Source organism: Polypterus senegalus, chromosome 1 (assembly GCF_016835505.1).
Source record: "Polypterus senegalus isolate Bchr_013 chromosome 1, ASM1683550v1, whole genome shotgun sequence".
In the NCBI taxonomy this organism is placed as follows: domain Eukaryota; kingdom Metazoa; phylum Chordata; class Cladistia; order Polypteriformes; family Polypteridae; genus Polypterus; species Polypterus senegalus.
The window spans coordinates 311,044,032-311,059,537 of NC_053154.1; the positions used below are offsets into that span (position 1 = coordinate 311,044,032).

At 44.4% G+C, this 15,506-nt stretch overlaps 1 protein-coding gene across 1 annotated transcript; it reads right to left on the reverse strand.

The window, feature by feature from the left end:
- Window positions 1–314: 314 nt before the first annotated feature.
- LOC120516084 lies at window positions 315–14,557 on the reverse strand. Its single transcript, XM_039737569.1, has 5 exons — window positions 14,327–14,557; window positions 13,199–13,292; window positions 12,887–12,964; window positions 6,341–6,510; window positions 315–441 (listed from the first exon to the last, which is right to left on the reverse strand). The coding sequence occupies exons 1-5, from the start codon at window positions 14,555–14,557 to the stop codon at window positions 340–342; spliced, it is 675 nt and encodes a 224-aa protein (XP_039593503.1). The 3' UTR covers window positions 315–339.
- Between the last annotated feature and the right edge of the window lie 949 nt (window positions 14,558–15,506).

Below are 15,506 nucleotides of genomic sequence, written 5' to 3' on the forward strand. Positions count from 1 at the left end.
CACCCCACCCCCGTCTCTTGGTGTTATCCAGTGTGGTCCTGCAACCCCCTAGTGAGGCCACTGATGGAGTTACTATAAAAGGTGCTCTAAAATATTAAAAGGAAGCAGAAAATTGATAACTCTGCTGTCAGCCTCTGTCCAGTAGGAGACACTTCTATGGATGAGATGAAGGATTGAGTCCCTCATGCAGCTTGTACTCGAGGGTTTTTCTAAAATATTAAATTATCAACACATTGACTTTGTATTTTCAAATTTTCTTTATTTGCCTTTTGTCAATGACACTTACTGACTTTTTCACAATTTGTCTCCCTTTACCAGGCCCCATCTGATTTTGTTAGTTCACCGTCCATTGGATATTTTACTCAATATTTGTTTTAATTTGGATCTTCTTCTGCGGTCCAGGAGGGTGTCATAGCACACACAGTCTACATGGGAGAGCCCCTGCAAAATAATGAAAATGAAAATCACAGTTTATTTTACATAATAATCCAGCAATGTTCAGATAACAAGTAGAGCAACCTGAAATATAACAAAGTGGCATCTTCAGTCGTCACCTCCGGCTCAGTCTGTGTTGTGGACTCCAGGGAGCCTAGACCACCAGACACCACAACCAGAGACACGATTCCAAGTTTAAACAAAGTTGTTTATTTGCATAAGAATACCTTGACAGGCCTTTAGGTCAGTGCACACCATACTGTATATAGTGACTCCAGTAACTCCAACGCCTTTCTGTCTCCTTCCACCTCCACAATGAGTGTCGTCCTCTTCTTCCCGACTCAGTCTTCTTTTATTGGACGTGGGAGTACTTCCAATGTCACAGCGTAGTATGGCAGATGTGCTTCCAAAAAGTTATGTGGAAGCTATCCAAACTACAGGGACCTTTTCCTGGCAGCGCCCTCTGGCAGTGCCCAGAGACCCCAACAGGGTTGACCTTTCAAACTATATGTCCCTGATGGAGTCCAAATTGGGACAGTAGCACCATCACCTTCCACCCTGGGGGATAAACTGTCCCTGAGAACCAGTCTCCCTTAGCTCATCTGACATTTGATCATCCCGACTAGGATAGGAGCTTAGCACCATCCTGGCTGGGCTGCACCTCGACTTAGACAGTCCATCCTCTATTCCTCATCCCAGACGAGATGCCCTGTCCATCTATATTGGCATCTACAGTGCCCAAGGGTCAAATTTGTGTGCGTATGCAACTTTCTACACAGAAATTTGGATTTATAAAAGAAAATCAACATGAAATTTTTCAAATATTAAAGGAAACTCTGAATTCATTTCATTTAGAGAACCTGGGGAATGACAACAACATCGGTCAAGTAGGGAAATGCAGCCAAACGAGATAAATGGTGGCTCCCACATAGAGCGGCGTACAAAAGTATTCAGCCCCCTTGAAAGTCATCGTAACTTTCAGCATGACAAAAGATTTGTCTCCATATTTATCCAGTCACTATTTATTTATAATATGCACTCTTATGTTGCAACAATACATTCTCAAAGTCCAAATAAATATTTTTTATAGATCTTTAACTGAAGAAGAAAAACTTCAACATTCATGTCAAGGCCTACACATTCATATTTTGTCGATAGTCCTTTTGCCTCCATAACAGCCTTCATTCTTTTGGCTATGTCAGTATGTCCCAGATTTGCACATTGGGATTCTTCACCATTCTTCTTGGCAGAATTTCTAGAGGGACCCTCTAGGTTGGTGGGATGGTGCCTCTGGACAGCCATTTTCAAATAGTGCCACAGATTCTCAATTCGATGAGGATCAGGGTTTTGACTTGGCCATTCCAACACATTCACTTTTCTGTTTCTAAACCATTCCAGTGTCACTTTGGGTCCTTGTCATGTTGAAAGATGAATCTTCTGAGCCACAGTAGGTTCATAGCAGAGTAGAACAAGTTCTCCTGTAGTATTGTGTGGTATTTGTATCCATCCATTGTCACTTCATCTCTGACAAGATTTCCAGTCCCAGCACATCCCCAGCACATAGCATGCTTCTGCCACCACCATCTTCCAGCATAGGTCTGGTGTTTCTTGAGGCCTGGGCACTGTTCGTTTTACACCACACATACGTCTTTGCAGTCTGGACAAGATGTTCTGTTGTGATCTCATTTGTCCATCAAACCTTCTTCCTCATCTTAACTGGGTCTTTATCCATGCCATACATGCTTTAATGTGGACCTTCTGAAGAAATGGTTTCTTTGTTGCTACCCTCCCAATAGAGGCCTGTTTTATGGAGAGCTCTTGAAATTGTGGACCCCCCTGCACCTTCACAACAGTTTCAGCCAAAGAGCACTGCAGACTTCAAAGAGTGTTGGTTGGATTTTTAGTCAACGTCTTGACGTTTAGTTTTGAGGGTCGGCCTGTTCTAGTGGGAGTCTGGGTGCTGTGATGATTCTTTCACTTTCTGATGATGGACCCCACAGGGCCTTAACAGGTGTGACAGATAGAGGGCGCTATCGTCCCCTTGAACCATCAGACCAGACGCCAGACACCAGATAAAACTCCAAAATGTTGACTTTTTATTATAAATAAGTGCACAAAGCACCCTGCACTGCACAATACTCATAAACAATCACAAAGAACAATCAATAATGAAATCCTCCACTCCCAGACGCATTGTCTCCATTCCTCCCAAACTCAGCTCGCTGGGGTTTCCCACAGTCCTTTATAGTCCTTGACCTGGAAATGCTTCTGATCCCCCTGTCCATGTGATTTCCCAGCACTTCCGGTTGAGGTAAAAACTCCTCCTTTTCTTCAGCCCAGAAGTACTTTATTTCTTCTGTCTTCATGACTGTCACGTACTTCAGGGCTTTATTGAAAATATACAGTGTATCCGGAAAGTATTCACAGCGCATCACTTTTTCCACATTTTATTATGTTACAGCCTTATTCCAAAATGGATTAAATTCATTTTTTTCCTCAGAATTCTGCACAAAACACCCCATAATGACAACTTAAAAAAAGTTTACTTGAGGTTTTTGCAAATTTATTAAAAATAAAAAAAATTGATAAGCACATAAATGCATAAGTATTCACAGCCTTTGCCATGAAGCTCCAAATTGAGCTCAGGTGCATCCTGTTTCCCCTGATCATCCTTGAGATGTTTCTGCAGCTTCATTGGAGTCCACCTGTGGTCAATTCAGTTGATGTGACATGATTTGGAAAGGCACACACCTGTCTATAGAAGGTCCCACAGTTGACAGTTCATGTCAGAGCACAAACCAAGCATGAAGTCAAAGGAATTGTCTGTAGACCACCGAGACAGGATTGTCTCGAGGCACAAATCTGGGGAAGGTTACAGAAAAATGTCTGCTGCTTTGAAGGTCCCAATGAGCACAGTGGCCTCCAACATCCTTAAGTGGAAGAAGTTCAAAACCACCAGGACTCTTCCTAGAGCTGGCCGGCCATCTAAACTGAACGATCGGGGGAGAAGGTCATTAGTCAGGGAGGTGACCAAGAACCCGATGGTCACTCTGTCAGGGCTCCAGACGTCCTCTGTGGAGAGAGGAGAACCTTCCAGAAGGACAACCATCTCTGCAGCAATCCGCCAATCAGGCCTGTATGGTAGAGTGGCCAGACGGAAGCAACTCCTTAGTAAAAGGCACATGGCAGCCTACCTGGAGTTTGCCAAAAGGCACCTGAAGGACTCTCACACCATGAGAAACAAAATTCTCTGGTCTGATGAGACAAAGATTGAACTCTTTGGTGTGAATGCCAGGTGTCACGTTTGGAGGAAACCAGGCACCGCTCATCACCAGGCCAATACCATCCTTACAATGAAGCATGGTGGTGGCAGCATCATGCTGTGGGGGGCAGGAACTGGGAGACTAGTCAGGATGAAGGGAAAGATGACTACAGCATTGGACAGAGACATCCTGGATAAAAACCTGCTCCAGAGCGCTCTTGACCTCAGACTGGGGCGACGGTTCATCTTTCAGCAGGACAACGACCCTAAGCGCACAGCCAAGATGTCAAAGGAGTGGCTTCAGGACAACACTGTGAATGTCCTTGTGTGGCCCAGACTTGAATCCGATTGGACATCTCTGGAGAGATCTTAAAATGGCTGTGCAGCGATGCTTCCCATCCAACCTGATGGAGCTTGAGAGGTGCTGCAAAGAGAAATGGGCGAAACTGGCCAAGGATAGGTGTGCCAAGCTTGTGGCATCATATTCAAAAAGACTTGAGGCTGGAATTGTTGGCAAAGGTGCATCGACAAAGTATTGAGCAAAGGCTGTGAATACTTATGGACATGGGATTTCTCAGTTTTTTTTATTTTTAATAAATTTGCAAAAACCTTAAGTAAACTTTTTTCACGTTTTCATTATGGGGTGTTGTGAGTAGAATTCTGAGGAAAAAAATGAATTTAATCCATTTTGGAATAAGGTTGAAACATAACAAAATATGGAAAAAGTGATGCGCTGTGAATACTTTCCGGATGCACTGTAAGTCTCTGGGCCTCCCTGCAGCATCCCCTGGCATCTCTGATGTTATCCAGCAGGGCTGTGCATTAAAACTTCAAATACCATGATGCCCTGCTGGAATTTGGGGCATCTCCACATCGCAGGGATGGCTCCATCTGGCGGCTTGGGGGTATTGGCCAGGATAAGTTGCGGCCATAGTCCACACGGGATATTCAGATTGTTTTTTATTTCCTCCTGCCTTTTGTTTCTCACACCAGCAGATGCTCCTTTGTCTTCATTTTTGCAGTGATTGTCCAATAAAGACTACGGCCTTAGAATGGGGGCTTTTTATATCCAGAGAGATATGAAGGAATCACAAGTCACACCTCATTATGAGTCATTATGACTGTTACCTTTGTAATTAATTTGTCGGTGGTGTAAACCTGGAGCTTCCAAAGCACAGAGGTTCAAATGCTTAATGCAAACACAAACGTTGGAGTTGTTCTTCTTCAGTTACATGCTGAAGTGGTCAGATGAAGAGTGGTGAGATGAATTGTAATTAATTGCCAAGTCCCTCTTTGCCATGAAAATGAACTTCATCCCAAAAAACCATGTCAACCCTACCACCAAAGGACCTGCTGATGTCACATCAGTGATCCTCTCGTTCACACATGAGGACTGGAGGTCACTCTGTCATGTTGATTGAATTACAATAGAGAGGAGAAGAAGGTTTCAGGGTGCTCATCTCCTAAAGTTGATTCAGCTGTGGGCATCACCAGTGCAGAGCAGGATCAGGAATGGCAGCAGGCAGGTGTGAGTGAGGCGAAGACGTTTTGGAGCCCAAGGCAGAAGACACCCAGATAAGCCAGCTTCTGTACTTATCCAAAGAAGGTCAGAAGGAGATGAACAATGAAATCATTCAGAGGGTCCTTTGTGAGTCGGTAACAATAGTTTAATAGTTTAGTACGCTTTCCATATTAAAATATAGCATTAAGAGTATAAAAGGGTTAATAAATGTCAGAAAGCTGTTCAGGCATATCAGGAAGTCATATTGTCCCGTCTTCATCATCTTACTCTGTCACACCCATCACCTTCATGTCTTCTATCACCACATCCATAAACCTCCTCTTAGGTCTTCCTCTTCTCCTCTTCTCTGTCAGCTCTATCCTTAGCACCCTTCTCCCAATATACCCATCATCTCTCCTCTGCACATGTCCAAACCAATCACTGTCACCTCTCTGACTTTGTCTCCCAACCGTCCAACATGAATTGACCCCCTGATGTCCTCATTTCTAATCCTGTCCATCGTAACATCTTTAACTCTGCCATCTCCAGCTCTGTCTCCTGTGCCACCGTCTCCAACCCATATAACATAGCTGGTCTCACTACCGTCCTGTAGACCTTCCCTTTCACTCTTGCTGATTCCCGTCTGTCACAAATCACTCCTGACACTCTTCTCTAACCATTCCACCCTGCCTGCACTCTTATCTTCACCTCTCTTCCACAATCCCTGTTACTCAGTACTGTTGATCCCAAGTATTTAAACTCATCCACCTTCACCAACTCTACTCCATCATCCTCATCATTCCTCTGACCTCCCTCTCATTTACACACATGTATTCTGTTTTCTTCCTACTGACCTTCATTCCTCTCCTCTCTAGAGCATAACTCCACCTCTCCAGGGTCTCCTCACCCATTTCCCTACTATTACTACAGATCACAATGTCATCAGCAAACATCATAATTCACGGGGACTCCTGTCTAAGCTCGTCTGTCAACCTGTCTATCACCATTGCAAAATAAGAAAGGGCTCAGAGCCGATCCCTGATGTCGATCCCCCTTCCGTCACTCCTACCGCAGACCTCACTGCAGTCACACTTCCCTCGTACATATCCTCTATATATTTTCTCTAATATTGCTATTATTACATGTATTTCTTCAGCATGGGCTCTGGAGGCTGGCCATGCCCTCTGCCTGTACCACATCCTCACGTCATTATAGACAGTTAGACAAGTGAGTGGGCAGGTGAGTGACACACGGCCCCCAGGGTGAGATGACACTGTGATGCTCCAGACATGAAGGTTCAGGATCAGGAGGCCTAGAAATGGATAAAAGACAACATTTAGCGCTCTTCATTATAAATGATTGGCCTCATCTTCTACATGTTGGAGTTACTGAGCAGCACTGTCAGTGGGCACATACATTGTCCATTTGGGCCTGCACTAGGGATCTAAGGGGTTTGCCAGTACCCACAAGGTGGGCTTATAATTGTGGAAAAGACGCAGTTTCATAAAAAGTGAAGCCACCACTGAACCTCAGCGGCTACCACAGTGAGGGAGTTTGTGGACCATTAAGGAAAGTTGAAAACTGGGAGCAATAGTCATGGAAGCTGGAAATCAGTTCTAGGTCGGCAACATTTAAGTGAAACTCAACATTTGAACCCAAGGGTTATAGATGGTCAAGTCTATGAAGTAGTTAGACTTTTCACTCGCCAACAGTCTCATAAACAAGAAAATAATAAAATAAATAGCAAAGCTGAGAATAGTCCAATGAGGTGACTAATATGCTGATTTACAAGGAGAAAGTGAGAGCTTCTTCATGAAAAGGATCAGGAGATGAGAGTCAAAAGGTCAAAGCCAATGCCAGTACCAGAGTCTAACCGATCTGTCGTCAAGTTCAAAATGCTAGTCGATAATTCAAGACGTTAACTCCTGCAGCAAGTTCACTGACCAGGAGAATTTCTAAAACGCTGCTTCAGTCCTAACCTTGGATATCTCAGAAAGTTCTGGTTACTGTAGGGGTGTTGCAGGGAGTGTGGACAATATCAGGTGACACCATCGGGTTGAACGCCAAAATGGCTGTCTGGGAAATTTTTGGGTTTACTGTTTTGTGTTGAAATCACCAAGGAGGGCTCGTGGGACCGCTGGGGACCAGGAAATAGAGGTACTCACACTAACTGCACTTAATGGAAACAATTGAGTGTCCACACACCATTAATTGTCTGAATTGTATGGCCGAGTGTCCAGATACTGCATTGTTTAAAACAGGATCAGCTCTGTGTTAAGGAGTTCTGTTCATTAACTCACCCAAGGGGCCCATGGTGGTCTTAATTTGGTTTTGGTTAGTTACTGAAGTGGGTGACCCCTACCCTACTGATGCCACTGATTGGCCAACCTTTATACTGTTGCTCAAAAAAATGTCACATATTCCCGGAGCATTCTGGGTAGATTACCATAGAAACCAATAATCGTAAAGTCTCAAAACGGTAACACCTATAAATTATTCAGGATCCTTCTAGGAAACTGAATTCTTCAGATAGACACATTCTTCTTCTTCCTCTTTCAGCTGCTCCTGTTATAGGTTACCACAGCAGATAATCTTGTTCCGTATCTCCCTGTCCTTTACGTCTTGTTCTGTCACACCCATCACTTGCATGTTCTCTCTCATCACATCCATAAACCTTCTCTTATGCCTTCTTCTCCTCTTGCCTGGCAGCTCCATCCTTTGTGCCCTTCTCCCAATATACCCCTCATCTCTCCTCTGCACATGTCCAAACCAACTCAATCTGGCCTCTCTGACTTTCCTTCAGATAGACACCTACATTGCTCAAAACAGTTTAATAAATCCCATAAAAGTTTGTGTGCAGAGGGTACAGACCTATAAATACCTGGGAGTGCAGCTGGATGATAAACTGGACTGGACTGCCAATACTGAAGCTCTGTGTAAGAAAGGACAGAGCCGACTATACTTCCTTAGAAGGCTGGCATCCTTTAACATCTGCAATAAGATGCTGCAGATGTTCTACTAGACAGTTGTGGCGAGTGGCCTCTTCTACGCGGTGGTGTGCTGGGAGGCAGCATAAAGATGAAGGACACCTCATGCCTGGACAAACTGGTGAGGAAGGCAGGCTCTATTGTAGGCACAGAGCTGGACAGTTTGACATCCGTGGCAGAGTGACGGGCACTGAGCAGACTCCTGTCAATCATGGAGAATCCACTGCATCCACTGAACAGGATCATCTCCAGAACGAGGAGCAGCTTCAGCAACAGACTGCTGTCACCGTCCTGCTCTACTGACAGACTGAGGAGACCCCACATTATGCGGCTCTTTAATTCCACCCCTTGGGGTATACATTAATATTATACAAAGTTATTGTCTGTTAAACCTGCATTGTTATCACTCTGATATTTAATATTGTTATTATCAGTATGCTGCTGCTGGAGTATGGGAATTTCCCCTTTGGTATTAATAAAGTATCTATCTATCTATCTATCTATCTATCTATCTATCTATCTATCTATCTATCTATCTATCTATCTATCTATCTATCTATCTATCTATCTATCTATCTATCTATCTATCTGTCTGTCCATCTAATAAAAGCAAGATGGAGAGATTGTCCTATAGAGAGAGACTTCTGAAAAGCATGTAGGGGTTTGTGTTAACACAATGTTATCGTCATCTAAGCATTTAGGGTGACCAGATTTAAGTTAGTGATAAAGAGTACACTCGGCAGCTGGGGGGATGCATGTGGCAATATACAGTATATGTATACAGTATATATATACGGTGGCCAGTGGTAGCACTGCTGCCTCGCAGTTAGGAGGCCCAGGTTCGCTTTCTGGGTCCTCCCTGCGTGGAGTTTGCATGTTCTCCCCGTGTCTGTGTGGGTTTCCTCCAGTGCTCCAGTTTCCTCCCAAAGACATGCAGGTTACGTGGATTGGCGATCCTGAGTTGTCCCTAGTGTGTGCTTTGTGTGTGTGTGCGCCCTGCGGTGGGCTGGTCCCCTACCCGGGGTTTGTTTCCTGCTTTGCGCCCTATGTTGGCTGGGATTGACTACTGTAGTTAGTGGATTTAGTTAGTTAATGTATGTATATATATATTAAATATCCCTTTCTTTTCTAGTGTTCCTTTGATTTATTGCACAATACTGTCAGCTGATTCATGTGGGGTGCTTTTCATTTCAAGTAATTTATTTTGCATGCCAACTTTCTTCCAATCAAAATACTGAATGAGCAGAAGGAATATTTTCTCAGCTCCATGATTAGTGCCATCAGTGGACACGCCATAGTAGGGAATGTCCTCAAGCGCTTCCGGAGCAACATCGACAGAATGTGGGGCTATCACGGCCTTAACAAACCTTTCTGTCTTAGTGTAAGCGCTTGAGAGTTTAGGAGCTGTCACAGAATCTGTGAAAACATTTCTTAAGCCTCCTGCTAGGTGCGTTTGATGTTCGGCATGTTTAATAAGCCAGATGATGCAGTCTATTGCCCTGTAGCAATTGTGACGCATTACTGTATGGAAAGCAAAGGTACCCTCTGCAGCTGTTTTACTCACATAGTGCTCCGTTATTTTCCTCGATGATCTCTCTCTCTCCCCATTGATGCAGTTTTATGTTTTTGCAGAACCCATTTGGGCTTCCAGATCTTTTATTTGACACTGACACAAAAAGTGCGTGCTTTTCATATCATGCACTCAGCTTCCCAAGCATCACGACCAATAGAAGAACATGGGTATTTTTTGCTTTACTTCACCCGTGAATTTACATTTACGTTTAGACATTTTCTAATTACAGATGCCGGGCGCCATGTGCTGCTGTAAACAGGGAAGCTCGCAGTGCTGAGGACAATGATTGGTGCTGTTGAGGTGTAGACTTTGACCAATGTTGGCATGAAGAGTGAGTGCGACCGACCAATGATGTTAATTCCCTTTCCGAAACTATTGCTTCACTCCTCCCCTTAATCACTTCCACTCGATTTTATGCAGTAAGGTGTTCACACATGTGTGATTAAGAGGGAGCTGAGTGGACCAAGTAACTACCCGCCAGTCCAAGGGGTGGCGGAGTGCACTAAACCTACCTCTGTTATCTCTGCAGGCCAAATATGGGAAAACCTGCCTGATTCAACATCAACAACGTCACTTCCGGTTTCGGCGCCCCAGCACCCAGCACCCAGCACCCAGGCTGACATCACTTCCAGTTTCGGCTTATACGAGGTGTGATCAAACAGTACGGTGAATGTTGATGCAGAGCACCATCCAAGAGCAATGCATAACAATTCAATGCAGGTTCTGACATTCTGTCCAGCAGGGGGCGCTAGCTCCCTATTTGGAATAAGCTCTTTTTTAATTGCGGGGTGTTACATAACCTGAAAGTATATAGATATAATATAAAATGGCGGGGCGGCACGATGGTGCAGTGGTAGCGCTGCTGCATGGCGATACCCCTCCCTCAGTGATACGGCAGTAAGAAATAACTTAGCTTTCTTTAATGTCAATGTTAGTTTACGCGGCATAACCGACAAAGGAAGCCATGACAAGACAATTACGGAAGTGGGAGCTCAATGTATACATTCTGCCATTTTCATCACTGCGCTGGCAGGATTTTCAGGATCGGATGATGTTATTTCTCATCCGTCCGTCGGCTTCAAAGGTGTGCCGGGCAAAGTTCCAAGGCTTTATACTCTTTCTCCATGTGCAGGCCCTCACTTAGGTGAATCATGCCATTCCAAACAAGGAAAAGAAGATCCAATGTTATGCTGACTCTGTCACACAGACATAGTGCGTGTTGCCCATTTCGGAGTTGTCCTTAACTTGTCTTGTCTTAAGATGCTTGCCTAGCAATTCTAAATGATGAGCCCCTGTGCTAAATCTGGCTTTGTGTTAGCTGTACATGTGAGGAGAAAAGGAAAGCAGATTTAAAATATCTTCACAGAGCACAGTGACATATTAAACTTATATTCTGATTACAGACTTGAGCCCAGTTTGTGACAAGTTTCAAATGATACGGTCAGTCGTTTGTGAGCCACTGTTGAGTTCAATTGTATTTGTCAAGTTTGTCGGATATCGTGCAACAGATTACGCGTAACGTGAAATTTTGTTTCAAATCCCAAAAAGCTCAGGAAACCCATCAGATGATAAAATCGGTTTATGGTGACACTGCACCGACAATGAACACTGTTAACCAGTGGTTTGATTGATTTCGTAATGGATCTGACTCGGTTGAAGACGAGTAAAGATCAGGACATCCTTCAACATCAATAACCGAGGAAAATGGCGAAACGGTTTCATTCTTCATCATGACAACGCTCCCTTGTACGACAATTTCTGTCAAATAAAAACATTATGCTGTGTCCGCATCCACCTTATTCGCCGGATCTGGCGCCATGTGACTTTTGGCTGTTCCCTAAATTGAAAATGACCGTGAAAGGCAAATGATTTCTATCCATTGAGGACATCCAGACAGCCATGACAGCCCAACTAAGTCACTCTTGAAAGAAAACTTCCAGAATTGCCAGGAGCATTGGGAGAAGTTCATTCAAAGTGACAGAGAGTATTTTGAGGGTGATTAGTAGTTGGAAATCTTTTACTGCAATAAACGTTTCTTTTTGGAAAACATTCACTGTATTTGTTGATCACACCTCATAAAGCTGCCATCTTTTCAAATACCAGGGAGTTCAGTTTTGGAAACTCAACCAGAGCTCATCGTTGCTTATCTCTTTGCCCTTTTGCAGCCAGGGACAATACACGGGTGGCTGCCCCAAACCTTTTTTCAGACTGCTTCTTTCACAAAGGCTGTAAAAAAGTGAGTGGAAGTGAGTAGAGGGAGGGCAAAGTAACTCGTTTCAGAAAAGCCCCAGGGAAACGCAACCCAAATCCAATGTGAAAATGTTTGAGGATGATGTAGGATGAAATCCCGGACGATTTTTTAGGTCTTAAAAAGAGGATATGTCCGGGGAAAAGAGGACGTCTGGTCACCCTATCTAAGCAATGCGCCGAAGCGATTAAAAAGGCCAATGAAATGTTCGGTCATATCATAAAAACTGTTGATCCACAACAACCAAGAGGTATGGCGCCATCAGGTGTGTGCCACAGGAGGTTGGGCTCCCCAAAATTCCCCATGATACCCAACGAAAAGTTCTGCTTCGTGGGGCCCAAACAAGTCTCATTACTTTATTTGTTTTTTTCTCACTCTTTCAGTCGTCTCAGATTCCCTTGTTTGTGTGCTTTTGCTTTGTCTCACAATTCTGATCATTGAATGCACAGTAGGGGCTGCTATAATAAAACGGCCATTGATGTCATCTTCACAGGAAATGTGTGGGCTTAATAAAATATGAAACGCAAAATGAGCCCCAGGAAGTACTCACAGATCAGAAGCAGTGACATCGTGTCATGGCGGGACATCGTCGAGTCCACAGAGGTCCACGAGAAGAAGCCTGGAATGTCTGACAGGGGGGCAGGCATATCAGTGGAGACTCAAACTAAGATTCCAGTGGTGTCATCACCGTCTCCACACGGTCAGTCATTGAAGATGTTCATTATTCTCAAACCACCACAGTTCACCCTCGTTAGTGAGCTCTCAAATGAAGTGAACTGGTGATAATAAGAGATATCCACCCACCCATCCATCATTCCACCTGCCTCTCTGTCCATTCTGACCCCCGAGGTTGTATTCTTCATTAATGGTGCCCACTTACCGAGTATAAAAGGGCGCCGTATCTCGTCTTCACTGCTCGCTCTCACGTTAACCGTTCTTTTGGTGCTGCGTCGCTCATCTTTTTATCTTCACTAACCAACTTCACACCTCCTTGCTGTGTAATGAAAATGCAGCAGGGGGGAAGCAGCTGTGGTTTTTGTGACAAGCATCAGCTCACCACAGACACTCGTCTTCAGCTTTCTCTTTTCATCTTGCAGAGCTCAGCCAGCTTTGCTTTTCCCTTGAGTTCATCAAAAATCAACCCACTGGTGTAGCATACTGGCCAGTCTGAGCCCACACTAAATAAACTCACTTCTTCTCATCTTACGGGGTAGGATGAAGCTGACTGACCTCGATGCGTCAGACCACTTCTGGATGGACAGCTTTGGGTTTTTAAAGATGTCCAGCTAGAAATCTGGATGTTTGCCATTAGGTCAAAATGGACAGTGAGAGCAAGAACAAGGAAGAGACAGAGAGCCTGCCGCCATGTCATACAACAGCTTATACTGGGCTGGGCGACCACTTGGAAAATGCAGTTTATTGTATGTATGGGGAAAAGGAATGTCAGTTATAAATACAAGATGGAGAGACTGTCCTACAGGAAGCAACTTCTTAAGGGTATGTGTTAACACAAGGTTCTCATCATCTAAGTGATGTGCAGAAGCGATTAAAAAAAACAAATCAAATGTTAGGTTATATCATAAAAACTGTTGAATTTAAGTCAAGGGACGTTGTGCTCAGATCTGGAGTACTGTGAGCAGTTCTGGCCACCACACTACAAGAAATACCCAGCAGCACTTGAAGCTGAGCAGAAGTGAACAACCAAGTGCATCATGGGACTGAAGGACATGCCGTGCTGTGACAGACTCAGAGAATTAAAGCTGTTTAGCCTAGCAGAGGAGGCCATGTGGAGACCTGACTGAGGTCTTTGAAATCCTCCAAGGCATTGATAAAGTAGGTCCATCTTTCAACTTAATGGTGAGTTCACATACTCAAGGACATCAGTGGGAATTACAGAGAAGTGTAGTTGGGGCTGTAACCAGGAAAGGCTTCTTATCAAAGAGTAACCTGGAAGAAACTACCAAGACATGTAGTTGGAGCAGAAACCTTGACAGCCTTTTAAGAAGAATCTTTATGAGATATCTGGACAGCTTAGCTATTAACTAAACAAGCCTGTTTGTAAAATGTCTTATGTTCTTGTGTTCATAGTGTGGCACCAAAAGGTGGTTTGGGGCAGCCACCCATATACTTGAATAAACTGTAAATACGAAGATTTGGTAACAGAGAAGTGTACAGGTTGAGTCCAAATGATGTTGTTGGAATCAGGCAGAATTTCCCGTGTCTGGTCTCCAGAGTTAAAGAGAAAGGTTTACTGCACCATGCCACCCCCTGGTGTGGGGTGGAATTACCTTCTTTTGGTCCTTCTTCGGGTCAGGCGTACCTGGCCGAGAGGTTGTAACCCCCAAGAAAGGGCATCGACATTGGCTTGCAGGACACCCCGGCAGTAAATGTCCAAAAACTTAGGTTCAAGAAGCACCTCGTGGGTTCGACTCTTGTGCAAGGCCATCCATTGTAAAGGTGCATGGTATGTCACCAGGGTGAACTTGTGGCCTAAGATGTAGTACCTCAGCTGAGCGATCGCCCATTTAATCGCCAGGTCCTCGCACTCCATGGCTGTATACCTGGTTTCCCAGTCCAACTGTTTCCAACTCAGGAACATGACGGGATGTTCAACTCCATCGATGCTTTGGCTTAGCATGGCTCCAAGACCTGTGTCCGAAGCATCCATTTAGAGGATGAAAGGCAAGGAAATACTTTAAATACTGGAGCTGACGTAAGGGCCTGCTTTAAGTCACTAAATGCAGCTTCAGATTTAGCATCCCATACCTCATGATTTGGACGCCTCTTCCTTGTGAGATTTATCAAAGGGCACCACTCTCTCTCAGAGAAACGGGGCACAAACCGGCGATAGTAGCCCGCTAATCCGAGAAAAGCTTCGACCTGCCTCTTGGTCTTCAAAGGCTGCAAATATGAAGATTAGGTAACAGAGAAGTCTACACAACAGAACTGAGTACAAACGGAGGATGACTGGCTTTTTAAACAGGTTGGTAGAAAGGACATTATCTGGGCGGTACCTGGAAGTGATGTTTTGTAGCCGGAACTGGAAGTGACGTCTTCGGAATCAGGCAGAGTTTTCCATGTCTGTTCTGTAGAAATCAAAGACAAAGGTTTACTACATCCCGCCACCCCCTGGCCCAGTGTGGAATTACCTTCTTTTGGTCCTTCTAGATGCCTCCCATGCGCACGTGTGTGAAAAGAATTGTGGCAAACATCAGACACAATCGCTTGCTCACTTGAGTGTGGAGGTCTCTGACGGTGCGGGCCGTCTCCTGGCTCCCTCTTCTATCACGGGAGCCTCTTGAACTCGACACTGTCAATAACGTAACCAGATTAGCATGGCCGATGAAGACAAACCACACATGAATCAAGGGGATGGTGTAAAAGTGAACAGTGCTTTTATTAAAAACAAGCATTTCAAAAGCAAAGCAAATGTTCAAAAAGTGCAGTGCTCAGAAAGTAGTCCAATAAATAAATAAATGATAAAAAGGTGTTTCAGTGGA